A 24480-nucleotide genomic window follows, 5' to 3' on the forward strand; every position below is an offset into this window, starting at 1 on the left:
GGCAGAAAATGGGCATGGTGCAAATACAATCACAGAACTAGAGCCGTGTTCACAAAGTGCAACTAAAAACTTTAAGCAAATTATCAAACTGCACACACCTCCTGCGCCGCAGCACGCGAACAGAGGGTGGCGCAGAGTCCCGAACAGGCAGAAATGTTACAATTGCACTTTCAAAATTATTCCTATGTTAATGTAATGATGTTATTCTCCGCCATAAAGGCCTTCTTTACTGTTGTATTATATAAAAACTTATATATATAAAAATGTCAATAAAAACAGATTTCAAAAACAGAAGAAATTTTTTTGTATAACTAATTGATATAAAAGTGTATTAAATACCAGATTAGAGGAAAAACAGCATTTTATTAATACATTTTTAGTACTTTTTTAACATATAAATACAAATGTATATTTTGTTCTTTATTACATCCAAAAAATAAATTTGACATTATTTTCAGAAACATATAACAGTGTGTATTATGAGACAGAAAAATAGAATAAAACATAGTTGTACTTGTATTGTGGCAAAAAACACTATAAAATGTAATAACTAATAGCATTTAGTAAGTGTCTTGTTTGACCATATATCCTGTTACCATATATGAGAAGACATAAAGAGCTAGGTATTGAGCTGTGTTTTTCACTAGGTTTTGGATTCATATTTTCCATTATAAAATATAAATGACAATCTATAGAGTCATAGGATGAACAAAGGTACCACACACTCCACGTGTAGCGTGGTGCAGGGCAGCAGAATTCTCCAATCTTCGGCCAACAGTAGAAAAACCACAGCACTCACTTCATTAGATGCAATGAAAAAGTTTTGTTGTTGCAATATAACATATTTACATAATTACCAGCCAATGCATAATAATGTTATCCACAATAAATGTTAATACAGAGTCGGGTGGCAACGTTTCTGTACGCCAGGGTGTATGCACGCTCTCTTCAGGGGCTCTCACATTACTTTGGTTTGGGCTTGAGATAGGTTGCTCTGGCAACTGAAATGTCTTCACCTGACTCTACATAATCATTTATTATGGATAATGTTATTATAAATTAGTTGACATTTACGCAAATTTGTTATATTGCAACAATAAAACTTTTTCACTGCATCTAATGAAGTGAGGGCCGTGACAGTCTGCAGAGTCAACACCATTCATGGACTGTCCATAGATGGGGTTGACTAATGAAGTGATTGCTGTGGTCCATTAAGACTAATATATATCAACTGATTCCTACTGTTCTTTCTTTTTCTTGAGAACACTGTATTAGCAATACCTTCTTAGTGATTAGTCTCCACACGATATATAGATCTCTGGTTTGCAGGCAACGTTTTCTGCTCAAGATCCCAAACAAATCGCCTGAGCTGACACAACTGCTTGTGAAAGTCATCATTAATCATGGGCTGGGAAAGTTGCATGCGAAAATTGTCACAAGGTAGGATTAATGGAGGATGATCGGTGAAGCTCTCAAAAATATCTGCTGTGAAGAAAAAAAAAGTTATATATAGTAAAATTGGCAGTATGGCATTATGAAATAGGTTGTCTAGTTTAGGAGCTCATTGTTAAATATCCTTGTTTGTTAAAACCCAATTAATCCTTTCATTTAATATTCATGTAAAATGAGTGTGAAAAAATATTTGCAAAACTACAAAGGACACTCTCTTATACCTATAAGCTTATATGCAGATGTAGCAAAGATTAACATAACTCTAATGTGTTAACAAAAATGTAGAACAAAGTATTAACTTGAATGTCTTTTGTTGTCTTCTGAGAAAGGATATCATGATACAGAAAAGAATCACACTGCAGAAAGTCAAGCTAAACAGTGCTACATCTATTCGTCAAAACACAACTGTGTGGCCCTCTCTATCCATTAAGGAGCAATTTACCAGATAATTTACTTTTTGGGGTTAAGACTGATGTAATTGTTAATATGATGCAAACTTAAAACCACATTTGAGAAAAAGACATGTACAGCAATCTATGTATTATAAAATGATGCAGGCTTCTCAGCAACATATACAAACATGTACACACAGTTTTGATTTACAGTGATCTCTATATAGTGGTTCCATACTTTATTAGGGTCAACAATGTGTGGCAACTGCCACCACTGCTAATCGTGGCCCCAATGTATTCTGCAGCAGTCTAGGGACGTTGTCATCACTCATTGTCCCCAGTGGGGCTCACAAATAAAATTCCCTATCAGTATGTCTATAGAGTATGGAAGGAAATCAGAGTACCCAGAGAAAACTCTTAAAAGTAAGGCGACCATACAAACGCCATGCAGATGTTGACCTGCCCTGTTATAGCCCAGGGCTGTAAAGCAACAGTGCTAACCAAACCTTATTTGTGAGCCCCACTGGGGACAATGAGTGATGACAACGTCCCTAGACTGCTGCAGAATACATTGGGGCCACGATTGGATAGACCTCTAACTCCTGTTCACTTAAATGGGTTAAGATCCATAGTATTCTAGCACTACCACTATACAAAACAGAGACTTTTTCTTCAGAGTTCGTTCGCTGTATAGGATATGATGCAGAAGGAGCAAGACTTAGACCCCCCTCAAATCCTATAGTGAGGAGTTTCAATATTGAAAATGCCCCCAAAACCAGGAAACCCTTTTAAGCCCTTACCCACGTAAAAGCAGCACATTTGGGCCATGGCGGAAATGCCAAAGAATGAACCGCTGGGTTTTACAATATCTGCAAAGTGGATGGGATTATGGCTAATCCCATCTATACTTTGCAGAAAAAAATCTGCACCGAAAATGCTGTAATTTCAAATATGTGTGCGGTTTTGCAAATCGCATCATGTCAATTATACAGTCCTATGAAAAAGTTTGGGCACCCCTATTAATCTTAATCATTTTTAGTTCTAAATATTTTGGTATTTGCAACAGCCATTTCAGTTTGATATATCTAATAACTGATGGACACAGTAATATTTCAGGATTGAAATGAGGTTTATTGTACTAACAGAAAATGCGCAATATGCATTAAACCAAAATTTGACCGGTGCAAAAATATGGGCACCTCAACAGAAAAGTGACATTAATATTTAGTAGATCCTCCTTTTGCAAAGATAACAGCCTCTAGTCACTTCCTGTAGCTTTTAATCAGTTCCTGGATCCTGGATAAAGGTATTTTGGACAAACAATTCAAGTTCAGTTAAGTTAGATGGTGGCCGAGCATGGACAGCCCGCTTCAAATCATCCCACAGATGTTCAATGATATTCAGGTCTGGGGACTGGGATGGCCATTCCAGAACATTGTAATTGTTCCTCTGCATGAATGCCTGAGTTGATTTGGAGCAGTGTTTTGGATCATTGTCTTGCTGAAATATCCATCCCCGGCGTAACTTCAACTTCGTCACTGATTCTTGAACATTATTCTCAAGAATCTGCTGATACTGAGTGGAATCCATGTGACCCTCAACTTTAACAAGATTCCCGGTGCCGGCATTGACCACACAGCCCCAAAGCATGATGGAACCTCCACCAAATTTTACAGTGGGTAGCAAGTGTTTTTCTTGGAATGCTGTTTCTTTTTGGACGCCATGCAGAACGCCTTTTTTTTATAACCAAACAACTCAATCTTTGTTTCCAAAATGAAGTTGGCTTCTCCAAATGTGCTTTTGCATACCTCAGGCAACTCTATTTGTGGCGTACGTGCAGAAACAGCTTCTTTCTCATCACTCTCCCATACAGCTTCTCCTTGTGCAAAGTGCGCTGTATTGTTGACCGATTCACAGTGACACCATCTGCAGCAAGATGATGCTGCAGCTCTTTGGAGGTGGTCTGTGGATTGTCCTTGACTGTTCTCACCATTCTTCTTCTCTGCCTTTCTGATATTTTTCTTGGCCTGCCACTTCTGGGCTTAACAAGAACTGTCCCTGTGGTCTTCCATTTCCTTACTATGTTCCTCACAGTGGAAACTGACAGGTTAAATCTCTGAGACAACGTTTTGTATCCTTCCCCTGAACAACTATGTTGAACAATCTTTGTTTTCAGATCATTTGAGAGCGGGCTGTCCATGTTCGGCGACCATCTAACTTAACTGAACTTGAATTGTTTTGTAGAAAGAAATGGTCCAAAATACCTTCATCCAGGATCCAGGAACTGCTTAAAAGCTACAGGAAGCAACTAGAGGCTGTTATCTTTGCAAAAGGAGGATCTACTAAATATTAATGTCACTTTTCTGTTGAGGTGCCCATATTTTTGCACCGGTCAAATTTTGGTTTAATGCATATTGCGCATTTTCTGTTAGTACAATAAACCTCATTTCAATCCTGAAATATTACTGTGTCCATCAGTTATTAGATATATCAAACTGAAATAGCTGTTGCAAACACCAAAATATTTAGAACTAAAAATGATTAAGATTAATAGGGGTGCCCAAACTTTTTCATAGGACTGTATCTTCTGAAACACTGATGTTTTCCATATAAGTATAATACAGACAGAAAGTCTGCAGAGGAGGTTTCAGCAGCCTTATGAAGCCATACAGTGACCCAGTGGCAGAGTGTGGATGCTGCAGCAGCCTTATGAGGCCATACAGTGACCCAGTGGCAAAGAGTGGAGGTCGTAGTAGCCTTATAAGGCCATACAGTGAAACAGTGGCAGAGTGTGGAGGTTACAGAGGCCTTATGAGGCCATACTGTGACCTAGTGGTTAAGTGTGGAGGTTATAATAGCTTTATAAGGCAATACAATGACTCAGTGGCAGAGAGTGGAGGTGGCAGTAGCCTTATAAGGCCATACAATGACCCAGTGGCAGAGTGGGCAGGCGGCAGTAGAGTGAGGAGGAGGCAGTAACGCGAGAAGGTTCCACAATGACCCAGTGGCAGAGTGTGGAGGGAGGCGGAAGTAATGGCATTAGCTTGAGGCCATACAGTGACCCAGTAGCAGAGTATGGAGGTTGCAGCAGACCATACAGTGACCCAGTGGTACAGTGTGGATGTTGCAATAGCCTTATGAGGCAAGGCAGTCACCAAGAGTGGGGTGGCAGCAGTAGCGTAAGGAGGCCATACAGTGACCAAGTGGCAGAGTTGGGAGGTGGCAGTAGCATAAGGAGGCCATACAATGACCCAGTGGCAGAGTGTGGATGTTGCAGCAGCCTTATGAGGCCATACAGTGACCAAGTGGAATAGTGGGGTGGCAGCAACAGCGTGAGGAGGCATCAGTAATGGCAATAGCGTGAGGAGACCATACAGTGATCCAGTGGCAGAGTGGAGTTTTTAGCAGCCTTATGAAGCCATACAGTGACCCAGTGGCGGATTGTGGAGGTTGCAGCAATCTTATTAGGCTATACAGTGACCCAGTGGCAGAGTGCGGGGGTGACAGTAACATGAGGAAGCCCTACAGTGACCCAGTGGCAGAGTGTGGAAATTGCAGCAGCATAAGAAGCCCATACAATCACCCAATAGTGCCCAGAAGTGGAAGTAGTGTGAATAGGTGTTAGGACTGTATGGAAAGTGTGGCCAATATATCAGGGTCGCAGCCTGTTTCCCTGTCACTGCTCACTCCAGCATGCATAGGGTTAAGTCCTTGCAGCCAGGTGGGCATGGTTGGTCGCCTGACTGACTAGGGTGTCGACTAGTGAGCGCTGGGCTTGGGCAGCTGGGCTGGCTGCTTGGGACTGCCCTTCCTCTATTTAATGTGGCAAGTTTCTGAGCCCAGCGCTCTAGCCTCAAATCTCATTTGCAAACTATGTGTGTGCATAGGTTCCTGTGTGGTTCTCTAGTTAGCCATAGTTAGTTCAATTCCCTTCAAACAGAATCACACTACAAGTTGCTTTGTATGTTTGTTTGGAACTTATAGCACACACTGTATACTGTCTCTGTCTAGCTCTGAAGTCCTGACTAGACAGTCTTGTTTGTTGTAGCGGCTGCTCTAAGCTTCACAGGCCACCTCTGTGATTTAACAGAGCACATCCGGTTGGTGTAGTGGTCTGGCAGTGACACTAACTGCCAGACCTTGTCCACACCAGGGTGTTCCTGTGGTTCAGAGCCCAGTTGGTCTCCACAGGATTTTTGTTTATCTAGTTTTTTTTTTAATAACCCTGCTGACCATAAAAATAGGCCACAGAGTGGTAAGTCAATGTATAGTGGAGGTAGAAACAGCCTTAGGAGACCATAAAGAGACCCAGTGGCAGAGTGTAAGTTGCAGCAGTGTGAGGAGCCCATACAGTTACTCTTTGGCAGGTGGCAGCAGCGTGAGAAGTCCATACAGTCACTCAGTGGTAGAGTGCGGAGGTGGCATCAGTGTGAGGAGGCCACAGAGTGGTAAGTCGATATAATATGGAGGTAGCAACAGCCTTAGGAGGCCATACAGTGCCCTGTTCACAGACTCTGGTGAGGCAGCATGGATCATTTAATATACTGCATCAGGCATTGGTGGGTGGCAATCCTGGCTGATCTACGCCTGATTCATCTTCACAAAGGTGAGTCCCTCCAAATATTTGGTGGACAAGTGAGTTCTCCTTGGGGTAACTATGAGTCCCGTTACAATAAACACGCACTCTGACACCACACTACTGGCCAGGAAGGACAACTTTTCACTGGCAAACTTGTCCAGTTGTGGCCACAAATCCAGTTTTGCTGCCCAGAAGTCCAACAGATCTTCCACAATGGGTGGCAGAGTGTACTCTAAGTATGCCATCACCTGCTGGTTCAAGTTCTGCTCTGTGTATAGCTGCTGATGAGCAGCTTCTTCACTAGGTGGGTGAAGAAAGCTGGTCTTCTGCAACTCCTAGGTTCAGGCTGCATTGATGGAGCCAATACTGGTCCTACCACCCCCAACAGCTGTCATGCAAATTGAGCGCTCAGAAACCCCTGGTCGGACATGCGAGAACATGGACGATGGCACAGTTAGGTAACAGTCAACTTGCTACATAGCATGCCTCTATATTAGTTCAGTTTGTCCTTGCTCTCAGTGGGTGCAAAAAAAGTCCCCAATTTTTCCCCGGAAGCGAGGGTCTAACATGGTGGAGATCCAGTAGTTATCCCTCTGCTGAATGGTGATAATTCGGCTGATACTGCACAACCAATTTAGCATGCATCGGGCCATTTGCGCAAGTGACTATGGGAGACTGCCTGCATCCATCTCCACTGCATACTGCAATGGTGTGTTTGCGTCATCTGCCTCATCCTCTTCATTTCCCTCTTGCTGTTACAGTTCCTCCTGATCCTCCTCTCCTCCCATTTGACTAGACATTGCTCATGCTCCAATGTCCTCCTCCTCATCTTCCTCCTCCAGTTCAACCTTCACAGGGCTCATGTGGCCACAAGATGTTGGCAACACATCTTCTGTCCCCTTACCAGCCAGATTTAAAAGCATCTTTTCCACGATGGGAATCAATTATATAACATTGTTCATCCCGTAGTCCTGACAACTGACTAACAAAGTTGCCTCTTCAAAGGGAACGAGGAAACGGCAGGTTCCACACATGAGCTGTCACTGGTTAACATTAAAGTTACACAGGGGAGTACCTCTGTCTACTTGTCTCATCAAGAAATCATTTATGGCTTTACTCTGTTCATATAGTCGATCCAACATATGAAAGGATGAAGTCCACTGTGTGGAAACAGCACATATTAGCCTATGTTGTGGGAGGCCATTCTGCCGCTGTAGCTCAAGGAGGGTTGGTTGGCTGTGTACAAGTGGCTGAAGTGCATGCAAAGTTTCCTTGACAGTTTCAGGAGGTCTTGCAGATCAGTGGAAAACTTAAGGAAACGCTTGACATGCAGATTGAACACGTGCGCCATGCAGAGCGCATGGCTCAGCCCTCATTGACGCAGCACCAACACCATGTTTTTCCTGTTCTTGGCCACCATGGTTCCAATTAGAAGTCCTCTTGGAGAGAGCTAGTATTCTTTTTCTTGAGTGAGACAATGGAAGAGTTCCTCCCCTGTGTGCAGGGTCGGACTGGCCCCCCGGGGGATCGGGGAATCCCCCGGTAGGCCCCGAGCTTGGACTATTAAGTCCTCATTATGGGGCCCTACTGGACCTCCACTGCCTTTTTTTAATAGACAAAGGAGGTTTGGTTTTGCATCTACCCATTGCTGGTGTCAGCACCCGGGCAAATCACTGTAGTGAAGGTAGAGAGACTCCGTGCTGCAGAGCCTGAAGGACCTGTGATGATGTCATATGTGGGCGGGGCTACACGGATCATATAGAACAGTGTAATGTTACACAGGAAGATGAATCTGCCGGGAACAGACTGATGGAAGGAGGAGAGAAGAGACAGCATGTGTGAGTAAGAGGGGAGACATGGGGAGCAGGCTGGGTGAGTAAGAGGGGACACATGGGGGGCAGGCTGTGTGAGTAAGAGGGGAGACATGGGGGGCAGGCTGTGTGAGTAAGAGGGGAGACATGGGGGTGCAGGCTGTGTGAGCAAGAAGGGGGGAATGGGGGGTTCAGGCTCTGGGGGGATGGGCACTGTGAGCATATAGTACTGTGTGGGGGGGGTCACTGGTAGGCACATAATACTGTATGGGGGCCCTGTGGAGCACATTATGCTGTCCCAGTATTGCTTACATGTGGGGCGCTGCACTGTTTGCTCACTGTATTCTTGATAACTGCAGTTGTGGGCACTAAAGCTTTATCACTTTCAAGTATCTGAGATATCGCTACAGCACCCATAACCACCACTATCAAGAATTCGCTCTAATAAGGGGATAGGGGACCTTGGAAAAAAGTTTGTACCCAGGCCCACAAAAGTTTAGTTACACCAATGGCGGCTGCTCTGGGTCCAGGCACCACCAATAATATACCTTATTTTTAACTAGATCGACTGTGCTGATACACAGACATCCTGCATTTGGATGTAAAGTGAGCGACTCCGTTCATCAGGATCCCAGGTAGGTGAGTATAACTCTTTTTTTTAGCTTAGGTGTGGGTATTTTAATAGTACAAGGGGTTGTTTGGAGGGGGAAATTATAATTATAAAGAGGGGGCATTATGGACATAAGGCGGGGTCACTTATATAAGGGTTATTAGGGGACATTAGGAATACAAGGGGAGGTTATATTAGGAGGCATTATGAACATAAGGGGGTGGTCATTGATATTAGGGGTCATTAGGGGTGCAGTATTTGTCAGGGAGAATCAAGGGCATACTATGAGGGGGCAATTAATTTAATGAAAGTGGCACTTGGGCTTTATTAAGACTAAGGCCTCACGTTGCAAACTGCAACAAAATAGCGCTGCAGGAAAAACCGCAGCAGCAACGCATTGTGTTTTTTTCCCGCAGCGCTTTTCACTTTGTGCTTCCATCAGGGAATATAGGGAAACCATCAGTGTTTTCATAGGTATAATTGATATTCCGTCTATTTCCAAAACCCCAGCGGTTTTGGAAATCGCAGCATATTCACTGCACATAATTTTCTGCAATGTGTGGATTGGATTTGCTAGAATCCCATTCACATTGCAGGAACTGTTGGGTTTTCCCGTGGTGTTTTCGCCAAATGAGGCCCCATCCACACTTTGCGGTAAAATAAGATACATGCTGTAATTTCCAAAGCAGTCTTGGTTTTAGAGTTAGACATTGCAGCATACCTACGGAAATTATGGCGGTTTCGATATAATTGAAGCAGAAAATACACAGAGGAAAGCTCTGCAAACTTTCTTGTGCAAAGGAAGAAATGTGATGCGTCATGGCTGTGGTTTTTCCCACAGCGCTTTTTTGCTGCAGGACACCACGTGGGGCCTAAAGCTTAAGGAGTGTTCCAGTTCATTTATATTGATGGTCTATCCTCAGAATAAATCATCAATAAGAGATAAGTGATCCACTGATCAGCTGTACAGTATGAAGGGGCCATGGTGCCTGTGTATATCACACGCTGTCTGTTTATAGTGACCATGTGATGTAATCACAGCCTTGTCACATAGACGCTTATAGGACGAGGCTGTAGTTACATGACATGGCCACTATGAAATGTACGACACAGATGCCACGATTCACTCAAACAGCTGATTCATCTCTCATTTTTACACCTCAGCCACAGAAAACAAAACAAACAACAAAAGCATAAGAGCCCAGTAGTCTATTAGTCTATTGTTTTGTTGTGCGTTATGGAAACCTGTTACTACTGTTGTAATAATGAATAGACTACTGGGCTCTTATGCTTTTAGGGTATAAGATATTCTGACTCCATATTACCATGAGTCGAAAGCTTCTTTTTTACAAGATGTTTTATATATTATGAAATGATTTGTATCTATATCATGGTTTGCATCTTTTTAGTATATATTACTTTTTTATCAGTTTGTTCAGATACAAAATTGTGATTTTATCATGTTATCTGTTCGTTTACATTGGTTTTTAAATTGTTTTATAGTTAATGCACTTGAGAAAGGGCCGAGTGAAGCCCGAAACGCTTTGGTGTTATACTAGGGTTGTGCCTGTTACCCTCCAATAAAGATCATCCATTTTTGACCAGAGAGCGCCGTCAACACTCAATATTTTTTTCTTCCTTTAAATATGTGTTAGAATACTGCTAACTGCAGAGATTAGTGACTAAGAATTCTTGATTTTTGCCACAACTGTATTGATAAATGGCCTGTAATTGTATATTCTACACACAATGGTTAATCAGTCCCTAGTTTCTTTCCCCACTATTAAACACCTTTAAAATAAGAGTGTAAATAACTGGTAACTATGGAGATTGGTGACTAAGAATTCTTTATTTTTGCTACAACTGTATTGAAAAAATGGCCTGTAATTGTATACCCTGCGCACAATAGCTAATGAGCCCCTAATTTCTTTCCCACTATTTAATGCCTTTAAAAAGGTGTGATGGATGAGCTGTGTGCAGGTATTAGTGGATGATAATTCACTGTTTTGCTGTAAAAAGCTTGTTTTGTTCCACAGAGCTATGATTAATGAGCAGCAGTATTGTGGCAGTGAGCTTTGCAATGTGTATTAAAGGGGCTCTATCATTGGCAAAAGTCATTTTTAACTAATCACATTCTTGCATAGCCTTTAGAAAGGCTATTTCACACCTACCTTTTGTATGTAAATTGCCTCAGTAATGTTTGAATAAGTCCTTTTATTCATATGCTAATTAGCTTCTCGGTGCGCAGGAAGTTGTCAGCCAGCTCTCCTCTCCCTGCTGTGTGCTGTGTATGAGAGCAGGGAGGAGGAGACAGCAGCAGCAGCCTGTGCTGTATATACAGAAGACGAAGAGACTTCCAGGGTGCCCGGAGAAGCCTAATTAGCATATGAATAAAAGTTAAGTTTCTTTCTGTTAACAACACTGTAACCGCCCCAAATTCTTCTTTGATTTCCTCCCTATACTTTCTCTTCACTAGCAATCCTCTTTACCTGAAGTGTTATCCATTTTCTAACACTGTCCCTAACATCTGCTGATGTCTGTCGCTGCAGTAACAGCGATGTGAAATGACAGAACCTAAAATGGCCGCTGGTTTTTATAGGGCTGTTATATCACCGGGCCGGCTGGCTGCTGATTAGCTGCATGATTGGCATTATGGGTGATCCCGCATTCCCAGAGTTCCTTGCCCCTTCTCCTAACATCTCCATTTTAGTAAAAAATGTGATTCAATACATTGAAACGTGAAGAAATCTGTATTGTAGGTGAAATTAAGATTTCCTAAAATTCGGATCAAATTCCACTTCTGCAGAATCGCTTCGCTTATCCCTAGTAGTCAGTTTACCTCTCAGCATATTTTTGGCATGTGGGACAAAACCAGAATACTTGAAGGCTACCCACACAAATACAGGGAGAACATACAAACTCTATGCAGATGATGTGTTGCAGGGTAACATGGGCAGATTTTATTTAGTATTTCTAGTTACCATGACATGTATATCAATATGAAAGAAATTGAATCAAAGATGTTAGAGCAAAGAGCAAGATCAGACATTCATTGAACTCACTGTTTGTGATCTCAACCTTTTCCTCCTCAGGAGGATCCCAAAAAGCTGGATGTGATCTTCCCACTCCCAGATGATAATTCTTTAACAAGTGATTGAGCTGAGCACTGTTGAGTGCAGGGTACTCACTTCGAAAATTACTCCAGGAAAGCTATGATAAAATATATGTTGGAAGTTAACATATGTTATGAAATTGCTAGTACATTAAAGGGGTTGGCCACTTTCAGACCAATAATGACAAACAAATGTAGAATAAAAAGATATACAATTCTCCAATATACTTTCTGTATCAATTCCTCACAGTTTTTCTAGATCTCTGTTTGCTGTCATTCATTCTGTTACTTCTAGAAGATAAAACTCTGACCATGGTCATGTGATTTACAGTTCATGGTCATGTGATGAGCACACAGGTGCACAGCTCGTTACCAGGCAGCTATCTGAATATTGTGCTGTGACTGTAACGAGTGGCACCTGTGTGCTCATCACATGACCATGAACTGTAAATCACATGACCATGGTCAGAGTTTTATCCTCTAGAACAGTGGTTCTTAACCTTGTTTGAGGTACCGAACCCACCAGTTTCATTTGCACATTTTTTTTCCAAATTCAAGACATAGGGTATGTTTTTTACTGGTACACAAAATGAACTGTGCATAGGGCCTAGGGTTCGATCGAACCCCGGTTAAGAACCACTGCTTCTAGAAGTAACAGATTGAATGACAGCAAGCCGAAATCTAGAAAACTGTACAGAATTGATACAGAAAGTATATTGGAAAATCATATATCTTTTTAGTATACATTTGTTTGTCAATATTGTTCTGAAAGTGGCCAACCCCTTTAAACAATTTACAGTACATACAGTACATAAAATGTATGCTAAACTTATGTATCTAAAACATACCACAATCACAATCCGTCTACTGAAATAAATTTTTACTACTGCATAATAGTAAACTATTTCATGCAGTTTTAACTGTTTTGATAGTTACATCTACTAAGCAGCTACCCTTATAAGGCATTCACAGAACACAGGGTCCCCATTATGGTGAACAGTTTTACCATCCATGATTTTGCAACATATTTTTGTTTTTTCTTCTATACCTTTTGCTTTAGTCTCAATTCAAACAAGCAAAGTGCAAAAAAGCTGTGAAAAGAGGTAAATTTTTATGACTTTTTGCATCCTAGGACTCACATTTCTAAGGACCCTTCATAGCTTTAAATGTATTGAGGAATGCATGAAAATTCATGCAAATTGATTTCATTGCAGCTGTATTACTGTTGTTGAAAAAAAATGGCAATCACATAACTCATTTGACTAGAGATTTAATCTTTGTCCAACCCCTTCGCTTCTTTACTATGCAAGATTATCTGTAAAGGGTAATGAAAAGTAAAGTAGAAACGAGAAAACAGGTCTTATATCACCACACACCAAAAAAACACTGTTCGTCTGCTACTGGACAAAAAAAACCACTCGTTCTTTGCTAAATCGAGTGTGCAGATTCCAAATCCGAAGTCAGAATTGCTGTAACACGTCAGAAAATTTTGCTATGCATAAGTATTAGAGATGAGCGAACAGTGTTCTATCGAACACATGTTCGATTGGATATCAGGCTGTTTGATGTATTCGATTCGAATCGAACATCACGTGGCAAACTCCAAAAAAATTTGATTCCCCTCCCACCTTCCCTGGCGCTTTTTTTGCACCAATAACAGCGCAGGGGAGGTGGGACAGGAACTACGACACCGGAGGCATTGAAAAAAATCGGAAAAAAGTCATTGGCTGCCGAAATCAGGTGACCCCCATTTTAGACTAATAGTGGATTTCAGATCCGGGTCATATGAGACTGTGAACTTTATGACTATGAGACAGGGATAGCTGTACAGGCAGGGATAGCTAGGGATAACCTTTATTTATGTGGGAATGTTATTAAAAATAACTTTTTGGGGCTCTATCGGGTGTATAATTGTGTTTTTTGTGAGATAAACTTTTTCCCATAGGAATGCATTGGCCAGCGCTGATTGGCCAGAGTTCATAATTCGGCCAATCAGCGCTGGCTCTGCTGGAGGAGGCGGAGTCTAAGATCGCTTCACACCAGTCTCCATTCTGGTCCGACCTTAGACTCCGCCTCCTCCAGCAGAGCCAGCGCTGATTGGCCGAATTATGTACTCTGGCCAATCAGCGCTGGCCAATGCATTCTATTGGCGTGATGAAGCAGAGCTGAATGTGTGTGCTGAGCTCAACTACGCCGGTGGCGTAGCCGAGAGTTCAGTGCACAGCCAGCTCTACTATGCCGGAGATTGAACTCTCAACTACGCCGGTGGTGTAGCCAAGAGTTCAATGCACGGCCAGCTCTGCTATGCCGGAGATTGAACTCTCAACTACGCCGGTGGTGTATCCAAGAGTTCAGTGCACGGCCAGCTCTGCTATGCCGGAGATTGAACTCTCAACTACGCCGGTGGCGTAGCCGAGAGTTCAGTGCACGGCCAGCTCTACTATGCCGGAGATTGAACTCTCAACTACGCCGGTGGTGTAGCCAAGAGTTCAGTGCACGGCCAGCTCTGCTATGCCAGAGATTGAACTCTCAACTACGCCGGTGGCGTAGCTGAGAGTTCAGTGCACGGCCAGCTCTGCTATGCCGGAGATTGAGCAGAGTTGGCCGTGCGCTCCAGTGGTGTAGCAGAGCCGAGGGTGCAGAAGGATTCAAGCGCACCCTCGGCTCTGATGTAGCAGCGTGGAGGGTGCAGAAGGATTCAAGCGCACCCTCGGCTCTGATGTAGCAGAGCCGAGGGTGCAGAAGGATTCAAGCACACCCTCGGCTCTGATGTAGCAGAGCCGAGGGTGCAGAAGGATTCAAGCGCACACTCCATCCGGAGATGTAGCCATGCTGATGCTGTCAACACTGCTACAGCTCAGATCGGACCACAATGGAGACTGCTGTGGAGTCCACAGCAGTCTCCATTGTGTTCTGATATCAGATGTAGCAGTGTTGACAGCATCAGCACGGCTACATCTCCGGACGGAGTGTGCGCTCTAACCCTTGTGCACACTCAGCTCTGCTACATCAGAGCCGAGGGTGCACTTGAACCCTTCTGCACCTTCGGCTCTGCTACACCACCGGAGCGCACGGCCAACTCTGCTCAATCTCCGCCATAGCAGAGCTGGCCGTGCACTGAACTCCCGGCTACACCACTGGCGTAGTTGAGCTCAGGACACACATTCAGCTCTGCTTCATCACGCCAATAAAATGCATTGGCCAACGCTGTTTGGCCAGTTTACAGAATTCGGCCAATCAACGCTGGCTCTGTCGGAGGAGGCGGAGTCTAAGGTTGGACCTGAATGGAGACTGGTGTGGAGCGATCTTAGACTCCACCTCCTCCAGCAGAGCCAGCGCTGATTGGCCGAATTCTGTAAACTGGCCAATCAGCGCTGGCCAATGCATTCCTATTGGAAAAAGTTAGCTTGCGAAAATCGCAAGCTGACAGGGATTTCCATGTAATAAAGTGACTTATATGCCCCCAGACATGCTTCCCCTGCTGTCCCAGTGTCATTCCAGGGTGTTGGCATCATTTCCTGGGGTGTCATAGTGGACTTGGTGACCCTCCAGAGACGGATTTGGGTTTCCCCCTTAACGAGTATATGTTCCTCATAGACTATAATGGAGTTCGAAACCCGTTCAAACAGTCGAACAGTGAGCGACTGTTTGAATCGGATTTCGAACTTCGAACATTTTGGTGTTCGCTCATCTCTAATAAGTATGCCTAAATGAATTAGGCACTTGGAAAGCATTGAATAATTTTGAACAGAACAAGTTTTACTCCAACAATTATCTACATAAAAGTTTTCATAGTGAACAGTGTATGGAAATGTAATGGAATAACAAAATTTCAAAAAGTCTCGTCTTTTAGTTTAAAAGTCTTACTTGAGCAAGGCCCAGGACTGTTAAAAGTGCTTCAGGCATCTGCTTTTGCGAATGGTCATATTTTCCTGTTGCAAAAACAAGCATTAGTCCCCCATCATGTTGGGATTCCTGTGGCCTAGATATATTCTACATTGTAGAAATATCTTTATGGAACCGCTTTCCATGTTTGTCACTTATGTGTCCCAAATTGGGTGGGAAAAAGTCAAAATAAGAATGTAAGAAATATATTTTCAATGACATACGGCAGCCAAGTTGTTCATATGCTGTAAGCATGTTATTTACTAATTCAGCAGAGTTTTCAGCTCGTCTGTTCTCAAGGAAGTTCTGCACTACTAGCACAAATGCATCCTAAGCTGCAAGTTCCAGAGGGTTGAGTTTTGTTCTGAAGGTGTCATCATGCATTAGTTTGTTGATTTCGGGGCCAATAAAAATTCCGGCCTTTATTGTAGCCTCAGTTTTCAGTGTGCTAAACTTCTTCTTCATATACTGGAGACCATTTCCATCACAATCAAGTGCAATTACAGCCTTTTTTTTTATTAAACCAAGCTTTAATGTGAAGTGATGGAAGATAAATTTGAAGTGGATCAACCAGTGATTTGTCTTATACATTGTACTGACCAACCATGTGCTTGGCTCTGAGAGGTCACTGTCTCATTTTGTAATGATTGTTGTCATCATGTCTGTTCCATAGGCACAAGAAACACATATGCTTTGTGTATCTTAACTGTGGGCCAAGAATCAGTGCTACTACTGTCAGGTCAGCAGAAATTGTCCATTTATGTTCTAAGTATTGGATCATTTCCAATTAGCCTCCGTTCATCAGGAACATATGTGCTATGGTCAGCAGGTTACCTTAAAAAAAACTGAACAAACAATAAACTGCGGAGTCCAAGTGGGCTCTGAACCGCACAGCTACCCTGGTGTGAACTAAGCCCAGCAGTTAGCTTCACTGCCAGACTACACCACCATCTGGGTAAACTCTGTTAGCAGCACAGAGACAGCCTCTGCAGCTCAGAGCAGCTGCTAAAGAAGTCTAGTTAGAACTCTAGTCAAAACAGCTTGCTGACCAAAGGAAACTAAAAGTGTGATTCTAACTAAAGGGAATATTCTAACTAAGGCCAAGTATTAAGCATCAGCACTGGAACCAGGGGTGAACCCACCCCTTTTGCCGCCCGAGGCGAACTACAGAAAGTGGCCGAGCTGAGGGGGTGTGGCCAAGCGGAGGGGCAGGGTTTAGCACCGTTCGCAGGCAGAGAGCAGGCATGGAGAGGACCTGCTCTCTGCCTGAGCGTGAGGGGAGGCTGCTGGAGCAGCGCTGCTCCAGTGGCCTCCCCAAACCACCGCTCGGTGCTAAGCCAGTCCAGGACAGCTTGTCCTGGACTGGCTTAGGGAAGCAAAAATGCCGCCCTCCCTGGGGCTCTGACATAGCGCCGCCTGAAGCGCTACTGGTGCTGACTGGAATCATGCACACATAAACACACAGTAGCTGCAGGGACAACAGACTAGACTCACGTGCAGCTATCACTGCACATACGTTATTCATAATTGAGCCTAGGGCAGTGGGCTGACTCACCTGCCTCATTAAATAGGTGAAGGGTGGTCCCAAGCAGCCAGCCCAGCTGCCCAAGCCGGGCGCTCACTGGTCTACACCCCTGTCAGTCAAGTGACCAACCACGCCCACCTGGCTGCTAGGACTTAACCCCTATGCTATGCTAGAGTGCCAGCAACAAGGAGGGAATGACAGTGTGTTACGGCGCCACAACAGAGGAACGGATTGCGACCCGACCCCTTGGCTGCATCTGCTGCACTGTCCTAGCTTTAGCCTCAAATCTCTATCATTACTAGAGATGAGCGAACAGTGTTCTATCGAACACATGTTTGATGGGATATCACGCTGTTCGAGGTGTCCGATTCGAACACTGCATGGTAAAGTGACTGAAAACTTGACTCCCCTCCCACCTTCCCTGGCGCTTTTTTTGCTCCAATAACAGCGCAGGGGAGGTGGGACAGGAACTACGACAACAGGGACCTTGAAAAAAAAAAGGAAAATGGCATTGGCTGCCGAAAACATGTGACCTCTGATTGATAAGAACAGCGCCGCCAAGCTTCGCGTCATTCTGAGCTTTCACTTGGTCACAGACGGAGGTCTGCGGCCATTGACATAGGTATTAGATTCTGGTAGGCAGGGATAGGATAGGAAGGAGAAGAGAACCAACAGCTCTTTTAAGAGCTACATTCCAGGGAGAAGCTTGTCAGTGTCTATCACACTAACGTGGGATTGACAGGCTGTATCTGCGCAACCCATCTTTCCGCAGTGTGGATGATACTGAGTGATATACACAAAGTGTATTCCCATATACCCTATATACCCCCAATCCATGTTCCAACAGTGTTGCACCCCCACCCCCACCCCTGAAACTAACTGGAATACACTGTGTGTAATCCCCCAAGAATAAAATTGGGGCTACATGCACCCTTCATTTGTTGCTATTGGCATATAGTGCCAGGTTCTGAGTGTAAATTCCCCTAAGAAATTGGAGCCTTCATACCACCCTCATTTGTTGCTATTGGCATATAGTGCCAGGTTCTGAATGTAAATTCCCCTAAGAAATTGGGGCCTTCATACCACCCTCATTTGTTGCTATTGGCATATAGTGCCAGGTTCTGAGTGTAAATTCCCATAAGAAATTGGGGCCTTCATACCACCCTCATTTCTTGCTATTGGCATATAGTGCCAGGTTTTGAGTGTAAATTCCCCTAAGAAATTGGGGCCTTCATACCACCCTCATTTCTTGCTATTGGCATATAGTGCCAGGTTCTGAGTGTAAATTCCCCTAAGAAATTGGGGCCTTCATACCACCCTCATTTCTTGCTATTGGCATATTCACCCAGGTTCTGAGTGTTAATTCCCCAAATATATTGGGGCCTTCATACCACCCGCATTTCTTGCTATTGGCATATTCACCCAGGTTCTGAGTGTTAATTCCCCAAATATATTGGGGCCTGCATACCACCTGCATTTCTTGCTATTGGCATATTCACCCAGGTTCTGAGTGTTAATTCCACCAAATAAATTGGGGCCTACATACACCCTTAATTTCTTGGTATTGGCATATACACCCAGGTTCTGAGTGTGTTTAAGCCAGCAAACCATATTAATATGCGCAAGGCTCCCGGAAAGGGACGTGGATGAGGCCGTGGGCGAGGTCGGGGGAATGCTTCTGTGGAGCAAGTTAGCGGTGAAGCCACAGAGCGTCCCGTGCCTACTCCTGTGGGGCAGCAAGCATTGCGCTTCTCCACAGTCCCAGGGTTGCTTGCCACATTAACTAGGCTGCAGGGTACAAACCTTACTAGGCCCAAGAACCAGGAACAGGTCTTGTAATGGCTGTCGAATAATGCTTACAGCACATTGTCCACCAGAAAGTCATTCTCTACCTCCTCTCCTCCTCCTACCCAACAGTCTTGTCCTCCTTCCTCCCAAAACTCCCAATCTTCCGAGAACAATAACCCCAACTTTCACAGCTCCCCGAAGCTGTTCTTCGGTCCTTTCACTGTCCCTCAACCTGCCCCTCCATTTCGCGATTCCACGGAGCTACCAGACGAGTATCTGTGTCCAGATGCTCAAACACTGGAGCCTCCTCCATCTCCTGTCGATTTGGTGGCGGATGACCAGCAACCCACCCTCATCGACGATGATGAGACACAGTTGCCGTCAGGGCAGCCAGTTGCCATGAGCGTTGTGCAGGAGGAGGAGGTGAGAGAGAAGTTGGAAGAGGAGGTGGTGGACGACGAGGACACTGACCCGACCTAGACAGGGGGGATGTCAAGCGGGGAAAGTAGTGTCGATGTTGCAGCACCAAAAAGAGGTCAGTTGCTTCGCCGAAGCCAGGCCATGCCCGGAATCTCCCAAGATGTTCCCTTTTGTACCCAGCCCAGAAAAACTGCCACCTCGAGGGCACGTTTCTTGAAGGTGTGGAGTTTTTTCAAGGAATGCGCCGAGGACAAATATAGTAGTGTTTGCACAATTTGCCTCTCGAAATTGAGTAGGGGCTCTGAGAAGAGCAACCTGTCCACCACTTCAATGCGCCGTCATTTGGTATCCAAGCACTGGAGTCAGTGGCAGAGAGCAACCAAAGGGACAAACGTCGCCTGCTGTTGACGCCACTGCCTCTCCCAATGCTCACAGTGCTGGCGATGTACTCCAGAGGATGAGCCAGGACACCCCATCATCTGGCTCCACCGCTTTGTTGACTTCTCCCTCATCCTCCCCTGTTCCTGTCTTATCTCCTTCTCCTGCACCATCTCATGCACCATCAGGCGCTTCTTTACACCAACCCACCATCTCTCAGACATTTGAGTGCCGGCAGAAATACACAGCTAACCACCCACACGTGCAAGCCTTCTGGCCCAGGAGATGTTGGCGTTCCAGCTTGTTGAAACTCCGGCCTTTGTGGACCTGATGGCAAGTGCGGCACCTCGCTATGCCGTCCCTAGCCGTCACTACTTCTCCCGGTGTGCCGTCCCCGCCTTGCACCAGCACGTGTTACTCAACATCAGACGGGACCTTAGTTCCGCGCTTTGCACAAAGGTCCACTTGACCACCGATGCGTGGACAAGTGCATGCAGACAGGGACGCTACATTTCACTGACGGCACACTGGGTGAATCTAGTTGAGGCTGGGAATGCTTCCCAAACTGGGCCGGTGTACCTCGTCTCCCCGCCTAACATTCCTGGCAGGGACACGGGAACAACACCCTCCTCCTCCACCGCCTCCTTCTCCGCCACTGTTAGATTGACCCCAGCTACGAGTTGGAAACGTTGCAGCACTGGCGTTGGTAGACGTCAGCAGGCCGTGCTGAAGCTGATCAACTTGGGGGACAGACAGCACACTGCCTCCGAGGTGAGGGATGCCCTCCTCAATGAGACGGCAATATGGTTTGAGCCGCTGCACCTGGGCCCAGGCATGGTTGTTTGTGATAACGGCCGGAACCTGGTAGCAGCTCTGGAGCTTGCCGGACTCCAACATGTTCCATGCCTGGCCCACGTCTTTAACCTAGTGGTGCAACGTTTTTTAAAGAGCTACCCAAATGTAACGGAGCTACTGGTGAAAGTGCGGTGCATGTGCGCCCAATTTCGCAAGTCGACAGTAGCCGCTGCTAGTTTAAAAATACTCCAGCAACGCCTGCATGTGCCACAACACTGGCTTTTGTGCGACGTCTCCACACACTGGAACTCAACTTATCACATGTTGAGAAGAGTGGTTGAGCAGCAGAGACCTTTGATGGAATACCAGCTACAAAACCCTAGGGTTCCACAAAGTCAGCTGCCTCAGTTTCTCAGCCATGAGTGGCCATGGATGAGAGACCTTTGTGACATACTAAGGGTGTTTGAGGAGTCTACAAAGAGGGTGAGCTCTGAAGATGCGATGGTGAGCCTTACAATCCCGCTCTTGTGTGTGCTGAGAGAATCCCTCATTGACATCAGGGATAACTCAGATCACACAGAGGAGTCAGGGATAGCAGCAGATCCGTCACAGCTGGAGAGTAGGTCCACACATCTGTCCACTTCACCACGCTTAATGGAGGAAGAGGAGGAGGAGGATGAAGACCTGTCAGATGATGTGATGGTGATACAGGAGGCTACCGGGCAACTTCGAATCGTCCCATTGTTGCAGCGCGGATGGGTAGAAAGGGAGGATGAGGAGGAAATGGAGATTGAACTTTCCGGTGGGGACAGAGGAGTCATGCCAACTAACACTGTGGCACACATGGCTGACTTCATGTTGGGGTGCTTTACAACTGACAAGCGTATTGTCAAAATAATGGAGGACAACCAGTACTGGATCTTTGCTATCCTTGACCCCCAATATAAAAACAACATCTCATCTTTTATTCCGGTAGAGGGGAGGGCCAATCGCATCAATGCTTGCCACAAGCAATTGGTGCAGAATATGATGGAGATGTTTCCAGCAAGTGACATTGGCGGCAGAGAGGGCAGTTCCTCCAAGAGGCGACCAAGTGTTCCCCGGTCCACACAAAAAAGGGACACACTGTCTAAGGTCCGGGACACCTTGATGGCACCCCCTCTCCAAAGTACCGCCACTGAGGGTCCTAGTGTCACCAGGCGTGAGAAGTATAGGCGCATGTCGCGGGAATACCTTTCCGACCACAGCCCTGTCCTCTCCGATCCCTCTGCGCCATGGAGGCCTCAAAAACACATTCTTGAGGCAGGGTTACCATCCAAGAACAATTGATAACCAAATCACCAGGGCCACTAGAATACCAAGATCGGATTTAATAAAATACAATACCAAAAAGGAAAACAATCGGGTGCCCCTGGTTGTCACATATAACCCACCCCTGGAGATGCTAAGAGGTATCCCTATGTGTCCTTTGTGTACTGTATATAAATATGCATCCTTCAGAAATGGTTTAAATTTACTTGAGAAAGGACCCTAGAGGTCTGAAACATTGTAATCTGTCATCATTATGAGTTAGCCATTAAAAAGGTATCAACTACTGAAGACTATCAAGTTTTTTTGTTTTTTTATATTTCCAACCCACTGGCTAACACGGTACGAGAACAAACATTTTCCTTATACAGCGTATGATGTCATTGACAGTGATTATAGGGTACAAAGTGAATTCATGACAAAGATTCAGAGAAAAAAAAAGTACCCTAAATCATTAGTTCAAGCAGCTAAAAATAAAGCCGATAAACTTACACAAAAAGATTGTTTAAATCCTAGGCCAAAGCCAGAGTCTGTTTTGTACAAATATAACTTTATTACGACTTACAATGTTGCACATAAATGCATCTGAAAAATTTTGTGTAAACATTGGCATATGCTACAAAATGATAAATACCTAAAAGGATCTTTGCCAAAACAACCTGGAATTACGTTTAGACGTGCTTGAACGGTTAAAAGTATAGTTGCTCCAAGTAGGTTAAGGGAAATATCAGATAGTAATAAAAACAAAAATATGGATATATGTAACGGCGAATGCCGTTCGATCAAATAGGTATTCGATCAAATATCAGGCCTTTCGAGGTATTCGATTCCAAATGCAGTAAAAATTCGTATCTCCTCCCACCTTCCCTGGCGCGTTTTTTGTACCAATAATTGTGCAGGGGAGGTGGGACAGGAACTAAGACAACGTAAGCATTGAAAAAAAAATGGAAAAACCCATTGGCTGCCGAAAACATGTGACCTCGGATTTATAAGAATAGTCGGTGCAATAATTTTGTGGCTTGTAGACGTAGGAACAGACGTGCTGCTGAGGGCTAGAGAGGGATTAGCTTCTGGTAGGCACAGAAAACTGAAGAAAAAGAACAGCTCTTTTCAGAGCTATACTGCAGGGAGAGGAGTCAAGCTTTCCACAGGGTGTCCACCCAAAAACTAACAGGGATACAGAGCAATTAGGTCCGGCTATATATGCTCAACCCAGCTTTCCACAGGGTGTCCCCCAAACAACTAACAGGGATAAAGAGCAATTCAGTCCAGCTATATACGCTCAACCCAGTGTTCCATGGGGTGTCGCTCCAAACACCTAACAGGGATATAGAGCAATTCAGTCCGGCTATATACGCTCAACCCAGCTTTTTATGGGGCGTCCCTCCAAACACCTAACAGGGATATAGAGCAATTAGGTCGGCTGTATACGCTCAACCCAGCTTTCCATGGGGTGTCCCCCCCAAAAAAACTAACAAGGATACATAGCAATTAGGTCTGGCTATGTATGCTCAATCCAGATATCCACGTTGTGTACCCCCAAAACCTAAGTGGAATACACAGAAATTCAGTCAGGCTATGCATGCTCAATCCAGATATCCATGGTGTGTACCCCCAAAACCTAAGTGGGATACACAGAAATTCAGTCAGGCTATCTACGCTCATTCCAGATATCCATGGTGTGCACCCCCAAAACCTAAGTGGGATACACAGATAGTCAGGCTATGTACGCTCAATCCAGATATCCATGGTGTGTAACCCCAAAACCTACCTGGGATACACAGAAATTCAGTCAGGCTATATACACTCAATCTAGTTTTGTAGGGTGTACCCCCAAAAGCTAAGTGTGATACACAGCAATTCAGTCATTTACTTAACCGTACGTAATCCTATAGTTTATCAGGTGTATACTTATTTTTGTTGATACTTATTTCTTTTTGTTGATAGATACTTTTTATGCATATAAATAGTGGGTAGGGATGAGTTAATTCCAATTTAATAAAAATAGGACAAGTCCGTTCTAAAATGCATTCCGAACAGATGCCTTGTTTTCAAAGAGTAGATCCTATATGCTTCTTGTTTTAGAAGCTGCCACTGCCATTTTCCCCCTTGTGGGGGTTGTACAACTGCTTTATAGCATTAAACCGAAGAGATGATATATGACCTTCACCGACCATATTAATAACAATACATGTAATCTGAAATTTACGTAGCAACATAACTGTCGGGAAATTAATTTCCTAGATGTTACTCTAATAGGAGATCCAGTGGATAAAAAAGTAATTACAAGATTATATAGAAAACCCCAATCGGGCAATACTACCCTCCACACAACGAGCTGTCATCCCAACCATACGCTGAAAACGATTCTGGTGGGGGAGCTAACAAGGGCAGGGATAATTTTTTCGGAGGAGGTAGTTTATAA

At 44.5% G+C, this 24480-nt stretch overlaps 1 protein-coding gene across 2 annotated transcripts in view; it reads right to left on the reverse strand.

Moving 5' to 3' along the window:
- Nucleotides 1-513: 513 nt before the first annotated feature.
- RASIP1 (Ras interacting protein 1) overlaps nucleotides 514-24480 on the reverse strand; it is a 354699-nt gene continuing 330732 nt past the window's right edge. For both annotated transcript variants that reach the window (XM_075276771.1, XM_075276770.1), the window contains exons 11-12: nucleotides 11907-12054; nucleotides 514-1485 (exon numbers count right to left, since the gene is read on the reverse strand). In XM_075276771.1, coding sequence (XP_075132872.1) covers nucleotides 1286-1485; nucleotides 11907-12054 — 348 coding nt within the window. In that variant the 3' untranslated portion in view covers nucleotides 514-1285. The remainder of the gene's footprint in view (nucleotides 1486-11906; nucleotides 12055-24480) is intronic.

The sequence above is a fragment of the Leptodactylus fuscus genome, chromosome 6, assembly GCF_031893055.1.
Source record: "Leptodactylus fuscus isolate aLepFus1 chromosome 6, aLepFus1.hap2, whole genome shotgun sequence".
Lineage (NCBI taxonomy): Eukaryota > Metazoa > Chordata > Amphibia > Anura > Leptodactylidae > Leptodactylus > Leptodactylus fuscus.